Source organism: Cyclopterus lumpus, chromosome 14, assembly GCF_009769545.1.
Source record: "Cyclopterus lumpus isolate fCycLum1 chromosome 14, fCycLum1.pri, whole genome shotgun sequence".
NCBI lineage: Eukaryota > Metazoa > Chordata > Actinopteri > Perciformes > Cyclopteridae > Cyclopterus > Cyclopterus lumpus.
The window spans coordinates 10998625-11022578 of NC_046979.1; the positions used below are offsets into that span (position 1 = coordinate 10998625).

The 23954-nt window shown below is 39.9% G+C and overlaps 1 protein-coding gene across 1 annotated transcript in view; it reads right to left on the reverse strand.

Moving 5' to 3' along the window:
- Positions 1-456: 456 nt before the first annotated feature.
- The window catches only part of cadm2a (cell adhesion molecule 2a), a 178575-nt gene continuing 155077 nt past the window's right edge, over positions 457-23954 (reverse strand). Inside the window, exons 5-10 of the mRNA XM_034551063.1 lie at positions 22728-22889; positions 22197-22287; positions 21911-22089; positions 17849-17962; positions 4151-4273; positions 457-2864 (exon numbers count right to left, since the gene is read on the reverse strand). Of these exons, the coding sequence (XP_034406954.1) occupies positions 2746-2864; positions 4151-4273; positions 17849-17962; positions 21911-22089; positions 22197-22287; positions 22728-22889 (788 nt within the window). The 3' untranslated portion in view covers positions 457-2745. The remainder of the gene's footprint in view (positions 2865-4150; positions 4274-17848; positions 17963-21910; positions 22090-22196; positions 22288-22727; positions 22890-23954) is intronic.

Sequence of the window (23954 nt, forward strand, 5' to 3'; positions counted from 1 at the left end):
ACTTGTGATTCACGCCAGCAGTGCTGGAGACACATAGAGAAAGACCTTACTTGCTGACCTTATTTGCATAATGTTGTAAATTGGCCACTCAATTGGAGACAGCTGGGCCCACTATTTTATTGCCCTTGGTAATAATTTGCTCCCTCTTAGTAGATTAGTGCCTTGCCTTTTAAATTTTTAGTTTCAGAAGCCACATTGTTTATCGCTCTTTCACAGAGAGAGTAAATCAGCCAAATTCCTGCAATGAAAGACAAATGGCCAGAATATATGAAAAGAAACAGAAGTTGTTCACAAGGTTATGTTTGCCTAAGCGTGTGTGAAACTTTAAATGCCTCCAACATGAAGGCAATGTATCCTTGAATGCTTTTTAAAATTCCAATTTGTATTTCAAGGATTTGGAGAAGACAGAGACACATTATATTATATTCCTGTTTAGTTATTATTTCTTTTTTTGTTAATCACATCTATTACAACACCGAAACCTTCCGATCTGTAGCACCCAAGAGCACGACACGAACGCAAGAAGCCACTGCTCTCCGAAATTAAGTTACACACATACTTTCATTGTAGTTCTCTCTTAAATAACTTCAGTTCAAATAAATTAAAATATGAACCAAACAAAAACATGCTAATGTGGAATTACCAAAGTTTAGTTTTCACCCATTATATACAAGCCTTGTGCCAAAACAGAATACATTTGTTTAAAAGTTTTCCAATAAGGATTATGCAATGAAAAAGTAAAGCAAATAGATAACGTGGCTAATATACAAATTTGTAGGAATCCAGAATTTAACAGCAATTTTCACAATCAACCACATTTTAGCAGACACAATACACAGCAGGGAGATTTGAACCATTTAAACCAAAACTATTACAATATTTTTAAGAAAAACATGTTTAGCTTACATTTTTAAAAAGATGCACTGTATTTTTCCCCCTAGAATGTATTTAAAGACCACCGTGTAATCCTTCCACTACCCATTTGAATAGACAACCCATTCCCAAGGCAATCTTATTGTTGGCAAAGGAACACAGTTACTCATTCAGACATTTTTGTGCTTCTCTATTTATCTTCAGTTTTTAGTTTTGGAAAGGAGGCCCCTGCAGATCTATGACCTGGCACACTATTTTACATTTTTTCTTTTTTTGCTTGAAGACCCCATGAAATGGAAATTTAAAGTTCAGTTCATGGCAAGCAACTCTGACAAAATGAAAATAAGTCGAGTTTTTGACATTTTAACTAAATAGTTTAAAGCTTGGAAACACAGATTTGGAGGTGGAATTTTTAGTCAAATTGTTGTTTACTGTTGTTTATTGTTGTTGTATACTATTTGTATACAATATGAATAAGATTGGATGTTTATCTATGAGCCAGGGAAAGTCCATAATCCACTGTGAAAAGCTGCCAGAACCTCAAGCTTACAAGAGGTAACCAACATAAGACAATGCAAATGTAATTAGTGTAAGATTGAGAAAGAAATTAATTCAACAGTACATTTCTATATTCATACTGTAACTGTGTACTTATTTAAATAACTCTTAATGGTTAATTTTACATTTCACAGGGTCCTTTTTAAGCCTTAAAGAAATGTCAATCTAACAAACGTAAAACAAAAAAGTATTCTAAACTCATTTCAATACAATTTATACAGCTTTTAGAGCGAGGAGATTCATTCCTCCTGTACACCTGAACCCGTTGTGTGAATCACAAACTACTGTAAGCTGTCAAGAGGACACTGAAGGTGTTGGCGTTTCACTAAACTGCAGCCTCGGCAGTGCAATAATATACAGACAAAAGTACAGCAGATTTAGCAAATGGTTTTTATACACTTGATTGAGTTTATTTTACGTAATGCTTCATCTAGCATCTGTGTGTATTATCTGCTCTAAACAATACCACACTACCCTTTATTACCCCTACCCTAATAATGAAAATCATATTACACACTTATCTGACAAACCTTGCTACAGTGTTACACAAAACCTTCTTCTTATCTTACAAGGGTGAACTGCTTAATTACACGACTATTTAGAGGGGATAGGGTTGGGGGAGGTGGATCTAAAAGTACCATATTCAGTGTGATAGACATGTATAAGGCGTAAACAGCAAAGATCGTCATTAAAATAAAAAAGACGCAATGTATAATCAAAAGCTGTGAGCTAATCAATGAAATGATGGTCCAGTGAACCCATCTACAAAGCATTTACATTGCTACTGACAGACGATACATGAAGGCATTGACAGAAGTTCAATGGCGTCTGTATTTTTAGGCACCGTGTTGATGTGATATATGATATGTGTGAAAGTGTGTGAACAAAGGGGATTTAGTGTGTGTTTGGATGCCTGCTAGGAGGGAAACAGGAGAGAAGATGCAGAAGAGCTCATGTAAGAAGCAGTCATGGTAGTTATACAGACTTCTGGGCATTCATGTCAAAGACGAGGAAATATATGAGAAAGGGGACAACTTCGGCAGCAACAGCAAGCTGCCTGTGAAAACCGGCTGCCAAAAAAAAAGAAAGAAAGAAAGGACAATATGTAAAAGATAGAAAAAGGCAATAATAGGAAAACACTTAAGGAACTTCTCTGTCTGTGGACCGCCTGCGGGTTCTTTGTTGACACAGCGGGGGCAGTGGTCAGAAGTGGAGAAGAAAAGGGGGAGACAGAGAGAGAGAGAGAGAGAAAGAGATACAGAGATCGAAAGAGGGGAAAGGGGAAGGAGAGAGCTGCACAGCTCCCTCTGCAGTCTAAATGAAGTACTCTTTCTTTTCTTCTGCGTGTGCATGGTTGCCCTCAGCGTTGATAATAGCTGTATCGGCGTCAGGCGCGTCGTCCGCCCCTTTAGCCTCGTTTGTCAAGTACGTTCCTGAGGAAACAAAAACAAACCTATATTAAGACAAACTAATATGGAGCGGCCCCGCATGGTATTTACTGCCTCGGGTGAAAAACACATCTGATGACAACATCAGTAATGCTATATAATTCATATACATAATACATGATGAGAGGCTAGGAGAGTACAATATATGCAAATTCATCGGAGAGTAAGTTTGTTACAAACCTGCATCAACAAACAACTTTATTGTTCTCAATAATGGCAAATGAATGTAAAAATCCACAAGCATCAATGAGATCCACGCAAACTGAAAGCGCTTTCACATCCCTTTAAGAACACTTCAGAACTATTGTTCTTAGAAAATAGAACAGATGACAACCCAATGCGTCCCATCAAGGAAACATGTCCATCAATGCTACCAATGTTTGCAGGACTTAAAGGGGTCAGTAAAAGGTGATTACATGGTGGTTTTTAACCTCAACCCTTTATTCTCATGTTTTTGTATTCAAGTGAATAATGGGGACAAACCTCTTTAATTCTATTAAGAGAGAACACTTTAACTGGCAGCTGCGGAACAAGCTGCGAGGGAAATGGCGCAATGTACTGTTACGTTTCTTATTTGACACTGACAGAATAATATTGTTTTCATAAGTGTCTGACAACGTTATAAGGAAAACTATAGATAACTAAACCATTAATGTTCCTTTGTGGGCTAAACTTCACAGCACGCACAGGAACACCACCAGTCGCTTTAGCTTCACGGCACTTTATTCTTGTACTCTGGCTCAAATAAATACGGGAATCCACACAATCTAAATCATTTAAATATTCAGCAAGAACATTGAACATCTTTTAGATAACACTAAGCTACTCTTTCTGCACTCTCACGTTTCGCCTGGCAAGATTTCAGAATGAGACAATCTTTTTATAACGTCAGATACTTATGATAACAATCGGAGCCTGTCAGTGGCAGAAACAAGCCCTTTTAGTGGATGTAAATGACACCGTTAGCTTGCCCCAACCAGATTACATTGCAGTCTATGAGCGGCTGCCATCTACAGTGCTCTCGCTCAAGACTCGACCAATTTCAGAAATGGTTGTCCCTATCAGTCAGTTAAACACAAACACATGGGAAAATAGTGTCAAGGTTGAAAAATACCGAAGTTACCCTTCAAGCCTTTAGTCACTGCAGGTATGTCACAGACTTGTAACTTGGGAAAAGGGGAGGGTCTTTGATGTCTAATGGGAGAAGTAAGACATGCTCAACTAGTTCCATGAGCCTCGAGAGACTCAGGTCTGGTCCACTGCGGTTTTACCTTTATGCCTGGCCAGGTATCTTCCCAGAGCAATGATTAAACACAAGGTGACAAAGACCACCACAGCCACCACTCCTCCGATCAGGGCATGGTCAGTGCCGTGCTGCCCCAGAGCATTGGGATCTGAGGACAGACAGAGAGAGAAACAAAGAGAGCAGATGAAGGTACCGGTTGGTGAGGTGATGGAGCGAGGGCAGAGGAGCAGCGAGACAGACGATACAAAACAGAGCAAGGAGGAAAAAGAAGATTATTTCCACCCCGTTCCTGCTCTAATGAGCTGCTGTCATTCCTCTCTCCTTTCACATCATGCAGTCGGAACAGAGCTGTCTCGCTCTCTGAGAATAATAAAATGGAGCGAGAGAGCGCATGAGAGACGGACACCACATTGACACAAAGAGCTGCTACAGGCAGACACGCATTCGCCCTGAAAAATGAAGGAAAAAGAGAATGAAAGAGAAACTTAGAAAAAGAAGAAGTGAATAATTCAGGATCACCCCCACGGTGCTGCAGGAGTCCCCAACATGCAAACCAGGGCGGCAGTGGAAGAGTAGCACACACTAAATAAATCATCATACAGAAAATAAAAAGGATGGATCAACCTTTTTCTGTGTCTTGGCGAGGAAGGATTGTTGTTAGGAAAATGAATTGGGTGTCAGAGAGTTGCTACAGGTCCCTAGCCGTCGGAAAAACTGTGGAAATGAACGAATGAAGATGTGCCTATTCACGCCTCATGCAAAAACCCATCAAAGGTTTCCCTTGATTTAGAAAAATAGCTTATTTTCTTTATTCACTTGAACTCCCTTTTTCCACAAAGTCTGGCTTGTAGGTTATTTAAGTTTAGAGTGAGGACATGGCACTGATGGTGTCCACTGTAGGCAAATGAAAAAAGTTGACAGTGACAGCGGTGGGAGATATGGGTAATGGGTTCGCCTGTATTATTCATATCAGTCCATGACACCTGAGAAATTAGCACTCATCTCATTATCCTCCTCCGAGTGCCAGGGCACGCCATACACCACCCTGTCACTCTGTGTATGTATGTGGGCTCACGATAGCTCAAATATGGCTATGTCAGAGTAGGGTAAGCAGTGATAGAAAGGTGGTTTAGACATACAGCACACGTCTCATATTGACACGGTTTCTCTTCAGTATTCTCCTTTTCTTTCAGTGTCCGCCCATGTGACCAAATTGAACAACTGGCTTGCTCTCGCTCCATAACTCTCCGTGGTCTGAGTGACCAGGCCGTCACACTTCACCGCCTCCCAGTGGACAAACACACACACTCATACCAACACACACGCTGATACACACAGACGTGCAAGGCGTGGTTTCACTGTGCTGCGGTTCTGCTTGGCCAGTGGAGCAGAGAGTAGAGGAATGCTCCCCTGGCACTGCCCAGCAGGGCGAGGACTCTGCGTTTAGTTACACACACACATGGTTGTGTCTCTTCACCTCTATCTGTCACGACGGTGAGTGTTTTACCATCACACACACACACTCGCTGTCCTGCTGCTGCGCTTCAGTCCGGCTGTTACAACCCAGTGCAAGCACAAACAAGCTATGGCAGTCGTATGTCTGCCTATAGAGCATTATACAGTTTGGCCACACAATATGCTGGTGTCATGTCCAAGAGGTGGGGCTGTAAGTCAAACGCCTTGACACTTCCCGAGCATGTTGTCTGGTCCTGCTGCTACAGGATAGCCACTGAAGTCAGTTTCTATACACTCACAGATTGTCCACCACATTGCTGAATTTGAATACACTACTTATGACTCATGCTTTTGCTCCCCGTAGCTCCAAAACTCAGAAGTAGAACATTTAGTAATTTATTGGCAAAGTGGCCATTGTTTGCCACATACCGAGCATAAGAATCAATGGCTGGAAAGCTGATAAGGCTGCAGTAGTGGTTTGGGAAGTTTCTATGGATGTTTTAATGCTTTGTTATGCCATCCGAGTCCATTTACAGGTCTCAAGGAGGACTATTTGTGGAAAACATTGTAAAAAGCCTTTTGTAGCTCCAGATAGAGATGCACACAGTGATGTCACTTGCGTCAGCGTCGGTTGGGGCTGAAGACTTCAAGTTTGAAAATTAAATTTACAGAGGTGTCAAGTTAGAAATAAATGAGCGTACTCGACCTCTGCACTGTAGTTCTTCCTCATTTCTCCTAGAGACTAGCAGCTCAAGGCTACATCAGCTGTTGCTAGCATAGCACACCAGAATTTCCGACTGAACCGTCTGTGGTTAAGTTGAATTGTGGGTAATGTAGATGGGTAACATCAGGTATTAACAAGGAGGAAGAAGGTTGAATAAAATGTATAAGAATGACGGTATCTCTGTTTTTGCCGCAGTCATAGGAGTCCAATACTAAATCGATTAAGGCATCTTTCAAGCCAAGTGGAGGAGAGCATTTGATACTGAAGGTTACATTTCCCGAGTAGTATTCCATCAACTGGATACTCATGAAGCAACAGAAGCCGGTGGCATGAATTCATCACAACGTACACCGTGTAAATACAAAACATGGTGCATCGATTGCGATCTTTTGTATTCTGGTCTCATCCACATGGGAGAAAAATACAGCAAGGGCGTATGAAGACACATAAAAAATAGAAATGAAAGAAATGATGGACAGGAAAAGGAAAACATTTCAGTTCGAGCAAGAAGGACAAGGAAAGAAGACAAGGAGGAGAAAGATGGGGGGGGGGGGGTTCATACATTTAATGGGTCCAGAACACATTATCTTTTAATAAGGGCACATACATTCTTCCCTCTGTGATTTAATATGAGAGCGTGGAAGAGCAAACTCCTCTTTTAATATTTATAACACTCTCCTTGTCGCCTGGCCTTGCGAGTTGGGCTTGTTTAATAAATTAAAGAGGTTCATGGCTTCGGTGAGCCACTGCTCGGCCAGACCGAACCAAAAATGTTGCTCTTAAACTGCCCCACGAACTTCTCATCTGATCTGTTTCACTGATGCTGGCTCCATACAGGGTTACGGTGAAAGGATATGTGATTGTGATAGTGTGTGGGTGTTCAAGAGGAATGTGAAGGCTGGAAATGGAAATATGGTGACACATTATTGAGAAAAATATGTGTTTTAAGTCAAACTTAGAGAACAGTTTACTGTTCATGACAAAACTATATAAACTGTTTTCATCCTAGATTGATATGAAAAAGGTATGGTATATGGATTTGTAAATTATGTGCAAAGGCGTAGGCTTCCATATGGGCATCATGGACCAATATTTGAGAACATGTCAGCTCACTAGCAGAAGCATACATAGCACAGCTGGTTTGAATGCTTATGATCAAGTGGATTTAGCCCAAGCTGGTGGTGAAGCAAAAAGACACAGTAGTGGGATTTAAGTAGATGTGTTTTTGTGGTTATTTGTGGTTTTATAGGATTTTTTCTTGAAATATTATGACGTTAGTCTCGTATTTTTTACAATTTTCTTTCCTCAAAATATTAGACTATTCTCAACTTCCGAGAGAACACAGATATAATACATAGTATTAATGTATTACTACTATATTATTAATGTAGTATGTTTTAAATGTGAAGACAGTTTTAAACATGAGCAGAACTCTTTCATATGAGGTAATAAAGTCCAGAAGTCCAGAAATGAATTCAACTTAATTGAATTTATCATTGAGTTGAAAAGATGCCACATGCACATTTAAAGAGCAGAAAGAGTAAATCCGGTCTACAGGTGTTTTGACTTAGCACAGAAAACATTAAACGTGAAAAGTTGATCTCCATGAGAATACATATTTGAAAGCAATACAGAATGCTAGTGAGCCTTACTGCATTATGTCTCATTATATTTTGAATTTTCACCTGGTGCCTGAATTTAGTGGTTTCCTTTAAATAAAGACATTCGGGCCATAAATTGATGCAGAAGAAATTCACCAAAATGCAGACAAGTAAGTGTTGGGCGCTCAACATGTTGCCCAGACCCCCCCACACACACACTTAATATGTGTCCCACCACCACTACCATCCTCTGCTATGCCTTTCATCTAATATCATCTTTTAAATTAACAATCTCAATATATCAGATTCAGCATCCTGGAAACATATCCTTATGCAACTCAAACGGCCTTCGCTGCAGCTTAACATCTCTCTCTTGGTATTAAATATTTTTAATATTCAAATGCTTTTTTATGCCCTACAGGCATCTTTTTTCTTCTTCTTTTGGAAGACTTTTCCTCTCTATCTTAGATAGATATAGCTCTGTGAAAAAATGGTTTCAGTTGCTCGGATCAATAAAGCAGCAGCTAGTGTAAGCACAGGCTTTTAGAGCTGCGTGTGCGGTTGGGTTAGGGACTCTCTGTTTGTGTGTGTGTGAGCACATCTTTATTGTTTTGTAGCTTTGTGCAGTAGATTCATTCTTAATTTATTCATCAAATCATTATAATTACGTTAAAATACATAGCAATCTAAATGTTATTATATGATATTCATGCTATTTTATGTTATCGTGTCATGGTGTTTAATTTGTGTTCTTATCTTGCTCTTGACCAATTGTCAGATGTTTCTGTTACTTGAGAGAAGAGCAAAAATAAGAAAACATTGGTGAATCACAGAAATCAATTAGGTAGCCTACTAAGAAAATAAAAGGAAGTCGTGGCTTCAAAAAAAAATAAGAGGAAATTAAGTTTTTGTATTGCCTCCTGAATGAGGCCCAGTAACTGTTACATATGATACAGTCCGATTACCTGAAATACGTTGTGACCAAAAAATTAAAATAAAGAAAACCGCAACGCCTCGAATGGCTTTACACTGCATATTACATAATTTAGCGTGAAACATAAAGAGACACATATTACTCTGTATCAATTCTGCTGTAAATGTGGTAAGTTAAAGTTAGAGACAAAAGAAAGAGGTGCCTGCAATCAGAATGAAAGTTAAGGAGTGACTTGTGGGAAGTGCCTGCAGACTTCACTTGTTCGATGAGTCAATTATACCCAACGTTTTGACTGAGTTTGGAATTTCACCAATCTGCATCTAATGCTGGCTCTACTGCCAAGATGAAAGAGTCCCTGGAGGCTGTGGAGGGCTGAAAGACACATGTGCATCCACTTCTGAATGCACGCACCCATGCACGAGAGAGAGAGTCAGAAAGACAGAAAAGAGGAGACGTAACCGAGACAAGTGTGTCTGTGTGTGTGTGTGTGTCTGTGTGTGTGTGTGTCCTCCACGTTATTGCTTGCTGGGTCAGAGTGGATTAATTAGATTCTGAAAACAAATTACTTCTGCTAATCATTCAATAAAGCCCACACATGGACTTGGCCACTATCTTGAATATTCAACAACCCCCTTCTCTCTTCTCAGAATGAAAATAAATTGTGGTCAGCAGGGTAACAGCATGACGTTATAAGCAAAGCAAGATAATTAATCATACAAATTCATTAAGTTGCTTGCAATAATCAATTTATCAACGCAGCTCTATGTTCGATACAATCCATAACCTCTTCAAAACAGCAAGGCATGGAGATGACCAATGACACCAATGTTGCTAATTTGTGGTAACTTAATCGTAAATATATTGCTGCTTCTTTTTTCAGATACATAAACTGCATTATGCTGCATTACCCCCTGAGGGAGACAAGCAGAGAAAAATGAATAAAAGACTAAATACAACTTCATGTCAACAAATGAAAAGTAGACTACCTTAACTGTGCATGTATGTGTGTGTGTGTGTGTGTGTGTCTGTGCATGCATGTGTGTGCATGTGAGTGCCGTTTGAAGATTGCTGAATGTGTCCCCTGCCATTGAGATTTAATGAATAGAAGGGCTATTACAAGTAATTCATAACACCAGCCCCAGGATCTAATGATTGCTCTTTTTCCGTTCTACACTTTGTTCCAAATTGTTGCTATAATTCTTCCCCAAAGCGAGTTGAAGTGACAGGCCATCAATAATAATTGCCCAGCAATAAGTGGAAAGACCTTTGCATTATGTTTTAATTTCTCCTGCGCTCCTCAGCTTTATGGTGGAAAGGGTGGAGAGCGGAAGAGAAAATGAAGAGAAGATGGTCGGTAGTGCTCGATATTTAACCATTTCACCCCCTCAGGGATGCTGAAACCCGAACCCAGCGTTTCTGGTTTAAGCACATAAACCAACGAGCTGCCCTGGACACTTGCCCTCAAGAATATATGTATTTAGCTCATCAAATGGCCTAACCTGGTCCCCCTGTTAAAACAAAATCAATAGCAATAGAATAAAGCAGCTACGACTCCCTGCGTGCAATGAAAACTGTCCCCTCCCTAATTTAATTTTCACAAAAGGTTTGTCCTCCATCAGCAGCAGGGAATAGGTGAAAGTGGGGTTAAAGACATAACACATTACCTGTGGAGTTCAACCTTTCCCTTTAATACCGCAATAATTTTAAATTTCAACAGTCTGCCTAACATCTATGTTATTAAGCATGTTATTAAAGGAGTTATCTGTCTCATCATCTTCATGTTTTCTTTTGAACTTGTTTTAAATGTGAAAGATGTGCAATTTGGTAGCGGAAGATTTCAAATGGCCTAGCTTGTGTTAGATATGTAATGTTAGCATCAGAGTTTGGATTGTTGTTTTATTCTGTATACTTGTACTGTAAGGACGTACATTTGTACTGTAGCTTTTGTTTTGCAGCCTCTTCTGTTGAAAATGATTCAGAACAAATAAAAAGCTGAGCGAAGGCACACTTCTAATATTCATGATAATCTTCACAAAGTTTTTATGAAAATGTATTTAATGTGATTTTCATTCATAATGTTGATTCTTAAAAATAAGAGGGTGTATCAGGCATTTGGCAATAAACTATTTTTAATCAACATTATGAGAAAATAATGCATAACAATTTCCTCCTCTTATAGCTCATTTAGACAGCACCTCTGACTGAGACAAATGAACTGCTTCAAGCTATATTTTACTTTTCTAATTGATTTAGCTACGGTACTCTACGACATCACATGACACAAAGGATGTGTGCCTGTCACTACTTTCAACCCTCAAATATATGAAAATATCTTTAGTGGTAAATTAAAACATATTTTACATGTTGGAGCTTATGACACAAGTGTGATCTTCCGACCATTAGAAGGAAATCCTGAGCTGAAGTTTGAGCCGTCTCACCATAGATCCGCTGGCTCAAGTCCCAGTACGGCAAACAGGAAACGAGTGGTTCTGTTTTAATGTCTTACTATATTCATATGCGGCTTTATGGCCAGCGCTTACTTGAAGAGGGTGACATCTCAGACAAATCGTGACTTTTGAACCCTAACCAATCCCTTGCTCCACTTTTGAATTCTGCTATCAACATAAAAAGAGGAAAATCATTTTTATTTTAAAACATAAAAACCATGATAGTTATGGATTGCTGTGGTAACCTCCATTGGACCCCACTGTCAGTTAACGCCTCAGATAGCAACCATCCCTCTGGAATCACTTTAAGACAATTTAGCAATATATTCCATGTTATAGTGTGTGCTTTGATTAAGGTTGTTGGTACAATTGTTTACTTCTATCTTCTGTTCCTCTCAAGGAACAACAAATGGACCAAAGAAAAGAGAACTCTTACTCTGTAGGACGTGAATGGGTAATATTTTAGTTGTTCTGTCCTCTCCACAGGCAGAGACACTAGGCATTAATAATTGCTGACTTCTCTGCAGTGGGCCCTATTTCTGCACCAATATCAGGCTACGGGGGCTGGGGTTGGCCACACGAATGCTGATTATGAGAAGTGAATAGTAAATATTTGAAACACCAAAGAAACCCTTGTGCATGATTCAACCTTTCAGCTACACAAGGTCAAAGCTAATTTGCAAGCCATGAAAGAGCATTTGGCACATTTTAGAGAACTCAGTGGTGGTGGTGGTGGGGGGACGGATGCGTATGTATGTGTGTGTGTGTGTGCGTGTGTTTCTGGGGTGGGGGGGTCTGATGACATTGCATAGACCTCTGATACTTAGCGAAAGAGTTATTATAGCCATTAAGGCTGGCTGGGCCATTGAAGCAGTGTGTGTGTTGGGCATACCTGCCAGCACTTCATTAATAAAGTGAATCACAGACTGCAGTTATGCATCAGTCCTGGCATTATACAGTCTGGCTGAAAAAACAGAGGAATCTCTTGCTTACCTTTACACCACCACAAAGGTCAACAACAGTTAGTATTAAAGGTTTGGATTATTCAAATTTAAATTACCATTAGAACCACTGAGTATGTATGCCAGTATGCAATATGTATTCACTAATAGTCCTGCAGGCATGAATAATGCTTTCATTGGTGCATTATTGTATTGTTCACTAATACTACACTAATACTACACTAAGTCAGGAAGTAGATGGAACAAAATCATTGTAAAGTCATTTTTATGTAACAAATGCTGTTTCTTTCTCACTCTGAGATTGTTCAGACTCATATCTTGATGGTAAATCAACAGCTAATTTTGGCATACCTGAAAACATGTGTGAAGCACAAAAACAATGCTTATTGCATCTGGGCTTCAATCAGTCATTTCTTTCCTGACCCCAAATCCCCAAAACAGTTATAGAATAGTAATGAGGTAGAATCACATGTTACTAATTAATTACAATTATTATTCAAGTTATTTTAATCTGGATAAATATAAACATCCAGTTTGTTGAAAGCCAACTTTGCCCCATGGCCTAATGATAGTTCCTCATGATCAGGCCTAACATGTATATTGTAGTCCAGCATCCTCACCTTGCTTTCCGGTTGGCCTGTGGTTGCGGTTCTATCTAACAGAGCTTATTAATAATAATAATAATAATAATGCATTTAATTTATATAGCGCTTTTCATAATACTCAAAGACACTTTACATAATTAAAACATCCTAAAAGCTAAAAATAAATAAATAAGAATAGCTAAAATACAGGTAAAACAAATAAAACAAATAAATAGGGACTTTGAGTCGCTCGGACCCTGATAAGAAAACAAAAACAAAAAAACAAACAATCACACATTAAAAGCAGTTCTGAACAGGTGGGTTTTGATTTGCGATTTGAATGAGGAAAGATCAGTGCAGTCTCGGATGAGTTTGGGGAGAGAGTTCCAGACGGAGGGGGCAGATATGGAGAAGGCTCTGTCACCTCACGTCCGGTGCTTGGTCCTATGTGGGATGGACAGGAGATTGGCATCAGAGCAGCGGAGCTGACGGGATGGAGTGTGGTGGTGGAGCAGGTCGGTGAGGTAGGAGGGGGCCTGATTATGGAGGGCTTTGTGAGTGAGGAGAAGGATTTTGTATTGGATCCGTTGTGGGACGGGGAGCCAGTGAAGGCTCTGGAGAACAGGGATGATGTGATCACGGGAACGGGAGTGGGTGAGCAGGCGAGCAGCAGAGTTCTGGCTGTATTGGAGTTTGTTTAGGATTTTGGAAAATGTGCCATAAAGAATACTATTGCAATAGTCAATTCTGGAGGTGATGAAGGCGTGGATTAAAGTTTCAGCAGCAGATGAGGAAAGTGATGGGCGGAGATGGGCAATGTTTTTTAGGTGGAAGAAGGAGGTTCTGGTGATTTGTTTGATGTGATGTTCAAATGAGAGGTTGCTGTCAAACATGACTCCGAGGTTGCGGATGTGAGGGGAGGGAGACAGAGTGGAGTTGTCAATGGTGAGGCAGAAGTTGTGACTGGTTTTGGTGAGAGATTTGGGGATCATTAAGATCAAAGTAAAGATACTAATATAGATCCTGAACTTGGGAATATTTGCCCCATTCATAGAAAATGTCGTAGTAGTTAAAAAAAACATGATGTATTAACTGTGTACTACCATCATCTTTCCTAAAAATAAAATACCCCCCCCCCCCCCCCCCCCCAGAAACTGATTAGTTTCAAAAGAAAAATCTGCGCAGCCATAATTTCTTTTTGAAGCTACTTTGCAGCTAATATAAAATTAATATCTTCATAGCCTGACCATTTTAATGGGTACAATAATGATGTGGTCACCCTCTAATACAACTGAGGTCCTGACAGAAAGTCTGGGAGACGAAAGCTATTCAAAAGTTATATGTTCAGCGTTTGCAAATACACATGGGTCCGCCAGATACATTTTGTCATCAGAGGGTGTACAAGTAGGCTCTGTGCAAACATCCATGTACTGCCAATTTTTGTTGTGACTGTGCGGTATGTGTGGATGGCGTCTATGTTGTCTGCAGCTGTCAGTTTACAAGTAAGTTTTGGGAGTATAATCAAGGCCTTAGCACACACTGATTATTCATAGTCAAATATTTTTATTTTTTATCTTACCACTCTGGCAAATAATTGACTCCCGAAGCCACAATTGCACACATGCTTTATTATATTCCCAACTGATTGAGTGTAATGATGGCTTAGAAATATTGGCATTCATTGTCATTTCTTCCCCATTTAAATATCTCAAGTGAATTCAGCTGGAGATTTGAGTAACAGCATGCTTATTAAGCTGTAGATTTAAGGTGATGGAGAAAATAAATCAGGTGGCTGCATCCACACAGAAATGGACTGGCCTAATGTAAATTAATTCCGCCATTAAAATCATTAATTTGACTCTGTTTCTACATTGACATAAGGTCCTACCATAATCTAAAATTGCCAATTCCAATGGCCGGTGTAGTTACAGGGATATTTTAGGCCTCACACTACAATAGGATTACTATGAACACACAAAGCAACATGTTATGACTTTTGCTGAATGTTACAGATCCTGTATGTACAAGCCTATCAGATTTTTCAAAAACCATGATTACTTAACAACGTTGCCGAAAAGGTGGTCAACCATTCAATGAAAAATAAATAAACTGTACATCTACAGTCTCTCCATTGACAAAAATCCTGATTCTCTATATTTGTTCATTTTCAACGCCAACTATCTGCTCTTCACTCAAACTGTGCTGATGAAGATCAAGAGAGGAAAGATGCAAGACTAGTATAAGAAAGACGGCAGAACAGAGAGAGGTGCACCTAAAAGAGCTCATCAGATATATAATATGCTAATATTCTGCATACAATGTTGTGGTGCTGAACATACACTGTGTATTACATCTGCACAGGAAGACAACTTTATTAAAAAGACAAAACGTCATAGGGCTGGTACAGCTCCACAGTTGTTTGCTTTCATCCAGAGCCTGTGGAAAAACCTCGTAATAAATCAAGTGGGCACATGAAAGCAGATAGTGTAGTATCCTGTGACTGGGGACACACTGAAGCAGTCTGATATTTAGATTCCCTGAAGATACACTAAGAGGCTCCGCTTCTCTTGTGTCTCTGCACTACACAAACAGACATCAGAGAAGAATAGAGATATGCTGATGAGGAATATCCAACAAGATGTGGGGAGATGCGAGTGAAGAAGAGAAGAAGTGGTTGAGAGACAAGTGAACCAGAAGCTTCGATAGAAAGCAAAGCAGCCAAGGGAAAGGTAGAAAGGGATCCGAGACTCTTGAAGGACTTTAAAGATGGCAATTTAAAGAAAGCAGCAGTGAAAAGAGGAACGTATTCTGAGTGAATATGACTGTGAAGCACTAGAGGGAGCAAACAAATATCCAGAGAAGGTGAACTACATCTATCGAAAACAGACTGAAAATGAATGAAGCTGCTTGAGAGAACTGCAGAAGACAGAGAAGAAATCAGTTTCTTGAGTCTTATGTATTAATACTATTTAGTTTGAATTCTATTTGGGGTGGAATTCTTATGTTTCGCAAGAACAAATAAAGTGTTAATTATGTGTTAAATATGTACTATCATCTCGTAACAACTTAAAGAATCCAAGACACTACTTTACTGTCGCAGACATGGCGCTATGTCAGCATTATTTTTGTAATGTCGTAGTACGAAACAAGATAGAACCACTACACACACTGCAATTCAACGAATTGTAATTTTAACTTTTTATGTTTGTCCAATGGTAAATGTGTTGCCTTTGGATTATCAAGGTATATCATAAAATAAATAATGTAAAATCACATAATCTGTATCAAGAATTACATGTCTGTATCATACATATATCATTTGGAGAAATAGATTCATAGTTCAGAGCAAATATATCTTCCCAGAGGTTTGTGACATCCATTCCATCTGTCGATCTGTGATGTCAAAACCTCCCTTTCCCCAGCGACATTCTCCAGCTCCTCCTAAAGGATTCTGGGGCTCTCAATATATGTATATTATGTAAATTCCCAAAGTCTCCTCCCTGTTGGTTGTACTAAAGCCCAAACCAACCAACTGGCTCCTTCAAATGCAGAGCTAGTTCAGTTGGACATGCTGGGATTCAAACATTGACCTTGAACTCTGACCACCAAAATCTAACCAGGTCATCCTTGAGTACGAATGGACATTTCTGCCAAATTTGAAGAAATTCCCTCCAGGCTTTCCGGAGATTTTGCGTTCACGAGAATGGACCCGGCAAACGGACAACCCATATGCCAGCATGGAGGCATAACAAATGAGAACACCACCATCCATCTGTTATTCCATAGATGCTGTCCCCAACCTCCAAGCAGGCATGTCGACCATGACAGCAGAATATTCAGAAATGTCACCACCTCAGAGTAAATTCCATCAATCTGTCACTTTATCACTGCAGGGCTTTTTGACCACCTCAGTGATCTACACCATAAGGAAGGGCAAGGCTTCCCCGAAGCCTTTCCACGGTGCCCCCACTGTATTGGCAGCATTCTCAAGTGCCTCAATTTGTTCCTTTTATCACCAACGTCCGCATTATTGCTATCTCTGTTGAGAAAATCTTTCTGGAGACCACCAGCGGGTTCATGGGTTGCTGCCATAGCAGGCACAAGTGGCCTTCTGGCGAAGACTTGGAGGGATCTTATACACGATGGGCCACTCAAATACCAGGTCTCTAGCCTTTTCCACGATGCAGCAAATATTCCTCTAGAGGTAAAGTGTATGTAGCTGGTATCCCTCATTATTCTACAATAGTTGTAGCTTTTTGTAGCACAGGGTCAACACATCAGACCAACACACCAAACCTTGTGGGTCCAATTGACAGAAATGTAACAGATAAATTGATACATTCTTTATGATAATGCTTTAAGGTTTGTATCACACAAATATAGATTCTCTAAGAACACCAACAAGCAGTAAGATACCCACGTACTGGCTACGATGTTATCTCTCTGAAAAAGAGCTTTTCAACTCAGAATTCTCAAAGTTTGAACACAGCATTAGGAGTCATGATGAGACATCTCCAGTGGCCAGACATTTTCAATTGGACATGACATTTGCTTTTTTGAGGTTTCAGGGCACAGCAGTACTGAAGTCTTTGAAAGGCCAAGGGGAGAGTAGATTGCGTATTTAAACAGCGAGACTCTTTGTGAATACAATGATTTAGAGCGTCTAATGTCCGTGATGTAAAACACAAAACAGCTACATTTCAATGGACATGCATGTCATTGTCTATCAAAAAGACCCACAGTTTATGTTTACTATGCTAAAGGGAGAAGAACAATTCAAAAAGGGAGACAGGAAAGAAATGAGTCCCAGGAAGCACGTTTAGCAGCAGATATTTTCCAGCTTTCAGTGTCTCCATGTCTCAGTGTGTCCATATGAGCCATGAACACTGACGCTTGAGGCAGAGAAATAGCTGAGAGAGAAGTAATAGGACAGAGGAGACATGAAAGTAAGAGGGAAGCAGGAATATACAGTGGCATGCTGAGGGGGCTGTGGATATGCGTGGGGTGGTACTGTACCTCTGTTGCCAGTGACTGTGGGGTCTGAGGCGTGGGTGCCTAATAGAGCGGTAGGATCTGGAGGGATGGAATGTAGGGGGGGAGAGGTGGATTGAGGCGGGGTTGTGGGGACGTCTGGTGGGGGGGATAGACAGACACATATACACAAAACAATACAACAACAAAATGAATTCACATGGGGGCAGATATATACATAAAAAAAGCAACACAAACTGGTCAAAACATTTGATGATAATGGGAAGCAAAAAATGCATGATTATGAAACAATTCAAAGCATACAACAAATAGTTGAAAACACTTTTCGAAATGCAATAATGCGATACTGTTGATGCTAAGTGATGTACTACACGACATACATTAATTCAATTGCTTATCCTTTTTGTATGGCTTCTCATCCAATTGACTTTTAATTACTTCCTTTGCGTTCATTTCCCCATGAGTCATATTTAAGACATGGAGCTGAACGTCTCATATGTATCTTTTGCGTTAAGCATTAACTGTATTTATTCAATTGCCCCCCCTAAGATATTGCTTTTACAAGAATGGGATGGATGTAAGGTCATAGTGACCTTGGCCTTTGACAACATCAAATCAGTTTAACTTTGAGTCCAAGTGGATTTGTGCCAATTTGTAGAAATTCCCTGCAGGGTTTTCTGAGATATTGCATTCACAAGAATGGACCGAACGCATGGAAGGACATCCCAGAAACATACTGCCTCAAGCCACGGTGGTCGCTGGCGCAGAGGCATAATTGCCATACGAGTGATGGAAGAAACATTAAGCAAGTTGCCATTTTCTAGTTTTGTTCAGTTTAACTCAACTCTATATTTTCACCATCATTGTAGTTTCATATGTCCTGTCTTTGAATATGAGGGTAATTTCGGTAGCATGAGAACAGGATTAACTTTAAGTCTGCCAATGTTGGCACAAGTCTGTGAGGAAAGATCCGACAGTGGGAACCTTTCTACATCAAATGAAAGAAGTCATTTAGCAAATGATCAATGCTAATGATCCAGGTATGCAAGGTTGATTTTAGGAGAAGGTGGCCAGCATAATGGTAACAGTGCTTCACCCAAGGCAGTGTTTCTCACTGTCACACATTAAAGCAACAGGAAAAATGGGACTGAAACATTTTGTGACAAAGTTAATGAGGTTACACTACCACGCTGGCTTTTATGTTTGTGTCACTCTGCTTTTTATGATGAGCTTGAGGCTTTTAATTGGCGACGGTACTCTTTCTCAGGGCCAACTGTCCTGCGTGTCTCGGTGACATTTCAGCCTCAGCGTGAATCACTAAGCAGCTAAGTGCATGTCTCTGGGAAAGAGGGTAGAGAGAAAACGTCTCCTTGTTGAAGCGGAACCATTAAAAAGGTATTTTCAAAGAATTATGGCAGCAATTGTGAAAGGCTAAAAGGTGTGGTAATCACTAATGAAGGGTAGGAACAGACTGTGTGCCATTTTAAAAGAACAGGTAATGAATAGGCCTCTTTGACCATCTCACTGCCTTTTTTGCAGCATAGCATTTGTCAGTTTAATAACATCACTGCCATTAAGTTCATTGGTTATTCTTGTTGTTACATTTGGCTGACATATGAAGGAATTGTACACAGACAGTGTGTTTAAGTAATAAAGGCTCTGATATATCTATTTGAGTAGACCAATAAAGTATCAACAGAGATAATAACATTATTTTTGTATTTTACCTTGGCTGATCCAAAATAGTCCTCTTATCTGTATGTACATTCTGTTTGTGAACTTCACAACTCTCTTTGTTTTAATATAGCCTTCACAAAAGATTTGAATGTGAAGGAAAAAATATCATATATATCAGATGGTATTAATCGGTCCTGCAGTGCTGACCTGTTTTGTGGCTTTGAATACAAATGTGGCACATGAAGTATTTAACTACATATCTCAGTAGCAAACATTGTTATTACTGCATGTCGGATGGTTTAAAAAGAAGTCTTTACACAGTAAATACAAAAGTTGAATTTCTATCATTACATTTGTCTTGTCACGGTAACATCTGAATGAGTATGAAAACCAACAAATAATGTGAGTCAAGTTTGAGTTGTATTACATTTGGATGTACCTTTTCCTTACCTTGAATTTACCCATTTTAATTTAACTCTGCAGAGACCAGAGTGTTGCTATCTGAAGATCAAGTTGTAAGCTATTACAAAACCCTTCATCTAGAAGATGTCATTATATTTCTCTGACATTTACATCCCTACTTTCATAAATGGATCTAATAAAGCACTTGACTGTCCATGTATTTAATTTGTGTAATGACATGGCTAAAGTCAAGTTCTCAGTTCTAAGAGTTTCTTGTTGGAGAAATAATGAGCACACATGTGTTATTTCTGTTTCGGACGGCCAGCAGGGGGCAACTTTACTGGTTACAGAAAGAAGTCAGTTTGTTTAGAAGATTTTAGACTATAATTTTAGATTAGAAGACTACCCTACTTCTCACTTGATATATCATCTCAGTAAACATTTTCCCAACGAGTTTATGACCTCAATCGCTGGTTTCAAGTCTTCTTCAATATAGCATGATGCTAATTTTGTAAATTACGTTCCCATTTAGTAGACGATCAAGCAGCTTATGCTTTAGGGCATGGCTACCTTGTGATAGACAAAACGCAACCATGGCGACCTATCAATCAGGCATAGCAATATGTATCCATCCCTGGCTCAACCCTCTTGTCCAAATATGATCTGGCAAAAAAAAACATAGATGGCAATGGTCAAAATGCTAGACTTGCAGCTTCAAAATGGTCGTCCACAAACAAATCGGCAAAGTCACGGTGGCTACGTCCAGTTCCTAAATACAGAGATGCAAGAACATGCCATAGAAGGGAATTATTTCTTCCTAAAATGGATGTCCGCAGGATGCCAGCAATTCAAATTGAAAAACCAAGAAAAGGAAAAGAATATGTAGGAGAGAGTGGTTGGGGAGATGCGGGAAGCAAGGATTGTCTGTTCTGCAGAGTTGGCGGTAATACATGTTTCCCTTGCCTCGTATCTTGCAGTCCAACTGGCCAGATAAACATTTTTTTACACTACAGGATATTTTAAACATAGTGATCATTGCTCAAAGCAATAAGCACCGATTTGCCTTTGATCTAAAAAATGTGTCAGCGAGTGCTGAATCAGGGCTAACATCTTGTAGTGTAAACTCGGCATTAGTCACATCCTCAATCAGCTCCACATGTGGTTAGTTACAACTGTACAAGGACAGTCATAAACTTAGAAAGCTTTCCCTCATGTTCATCAGATTAGATCTGCTTTTAAATAAGAGAGCAAATTAAACACCCATATAAGTGCATGTACTGATAAAAAATACAATACTTTGTTGAACCACTTCAGGAAAATATATTTTGCTTTCAATTGTATGATCTTTCTGGCCCAAAACTATCAGTCTTTTTGTGCCTCGTCACACACAGCCGAAGTTGTTAAAACCGAGGGTAAAAGAGACTGTGTCACTGCTCTGCCCATTTTTAAGCATTATTCCTTAATGCCGGGAGACAAATGGCAGTGGAGAAACGGAAGTGAGGAAGAGCTACCTGTTTTCCCTCACACTGAGTACCTTTATCCCCCACCTCCTCTGGCGTTACTCGGAATTACTTATCCTTCCTGGTGATATTCCTGACAACACAGCACTAAATTCTGCCACCCTCACACATTGCCCTCCTGTGTGTGTGTGTGTGTAGGATGTGGGACAGAAGTTTATTTAAGGAAAGGCGTTGGTGGCATTTGTGTCACCTGAGGCCCTCATTCTCCCTGTGAGAGACGGCACTACTAATCACTCCTAGCACTGATACAGTAAGCAAATTAAGATGTATTATAATCCTGGATTTGGAGCGAATGCCTGTGAGGTTCATACGTTCCCCTATTTTATGGAGCATTATTGGAGTCCAAGGCATCCTGCATTGCAGCTTTCTTCCTCATCTGTTTCATGTTTCAAATGAGTAACGGATGAAGATTTCTCTCTGTTACTATCCCTTTGGAGTTGATCACATCAAACACAATTACCCACATCAGCCTTTCCTTTAAACTCACCATAGACGTAGAGCACATATTCAGCACTGCTGGTCCCTAGGTGGTTGCCGGCTTCGCAGCGGTAGGTGCCATTGTCTGTCTTGTTGAGTGAAGTAAAGGTGAGCTCCCTCCCCTCTACAATCATCCTGTCCAGGTCAGGAAGTTCACCCCCGTCCTTTGTCCACATCACAGGATCAGGCCTGGGAGGTTAGAGGATGTGAAAGAGAAACAAGGTATGATTCTTTTTCCTGTCTGAAGTGTTATATACAAGGCTAACATAAACTAATACAGAATTTGAGTGACTTACGAAGGGTTTCCTTTGGACACACACTCCAGCTTTAAGTACTGACCCTCCTGGGGGACTGCAAGGGAATGGATAATATGCACACGAGGAGGATCTAGAACAGACAGAGAGGCTTGAAGTGAGGGCTGGTGATCAGGATTACATACTGTATATATTAAGCTTAACATCCCATGATTAAATGATTAAACAAAATGTTCAAAATCAAATGGTTAAAATCATTAGCCAAAAAAGGGTTCATTCCCTATGTAATACAATCCTATAATATTTCAATCATATTTGGAATATTATAGGATTTATATTAGACGTACTGTAAAACATAACTCTTATCATATGTCATTATAAGAACATTGTTGAGATGTTGAACAGTTTTTCATAAACAGTTTTCCATAAATGATGAAGTATTAAATCCTCTTTGCCAGCCAACAGGATTCTACAGCCGTAAAAGCATTCTTCGTAACTTCCTCTTTAATGTATTTTCTTATTCATACAGTCCATTTTTATGTTTGAGTAGCATTTTTCAGTATGTACACTCACAGTGGACCTCCAGTACTTCAGTGGCTTGCTGTGGTGTCTGTGTGAGTGCCACATGGTCCACTTTGCAGGTGTAGGCCACTCCATCATCATTTCTGTCCACTTGTAGCTGCAGAGAGCTCCGTACTGTAAATGTCTTCCCACTTGCATTCACCTCTTTGGCACCTTTGGAGAAAGTAGCATACTGTCACACATGCAGCACAATTATCTTGCAAGGTGTGAGGGCATCAATGTGATGCCCCTGTGTACAACAGGCCCCACTTTACCATCACAGCCAGACTCTGCCATGGTCTTCTTGCCACATAGTTAGGGGCCTATCATGCGATACAACAAGCACCTAAATGGCATTTTCACAGAATCTTCATATTGATATCTTCATCATAGTTCTAGGGCATTTTGGAGGAATTATGCATACCACTATTCCTGTAAGAATTATTCACTAGAAAAGGCTTTACACAAAAGACAGAATGAAAAACAAACACATGATCAGATAAGAAAATAAACTCCAGCTCACATCACACATTTACCTGGATATGCTTTGGCATCTCTACAGCACATGACCCCTTCTAGACTATACCAAAACCCACTCACTTCTAGGTCAGAGGCTCTTTGAATGTAATGTGTATATTTACACCGTAGGCCTTTTTAAACACCTCTGGCCCCAAAGTACTATCTTTGCCTGGGGCTTTATGAGCTTTACTGCTCACACACAATGACGCAATCTCACTAAACACTTTCCCTTTCCTCTCCCTCCAACCCATCTACCTGACAACCATTTCCAGCCTCATTGGGACAAAAATATTACCAGGGCGAATCAGATATTTGACAATAACTTCCATCAGCCTTGTTACAAAGTCTTTTCAATCCGTTCAACCTGATTCCAAAGCAGCTGAGTTACCTCTCTAAGTCCATTAACACCCCAATCATTGCCAAGGCATTGGAGAACTCCTCCAACCCAGCTTCCTAAAATGATCTACATAATGTCCGGAAATGTGGCCGGATCCTTGAGCACATTATTCCACTTATTGCTTCATTTGCCTTCCCCAATGATATGGGCCTTAGATAAGCCAAATTTGTTTGATTAAAGTATCACGACCAACCCTCATGAAAGCAATCTTTGACCAACACATTCATTTTCTTGTAATTGTATTGGCTCACAATAATTCATCATCCCTGAAAGCAGTGATGTCTAGTAAGTAGAGAGGTCCTTTTAACAAGAAGATCAGAGTT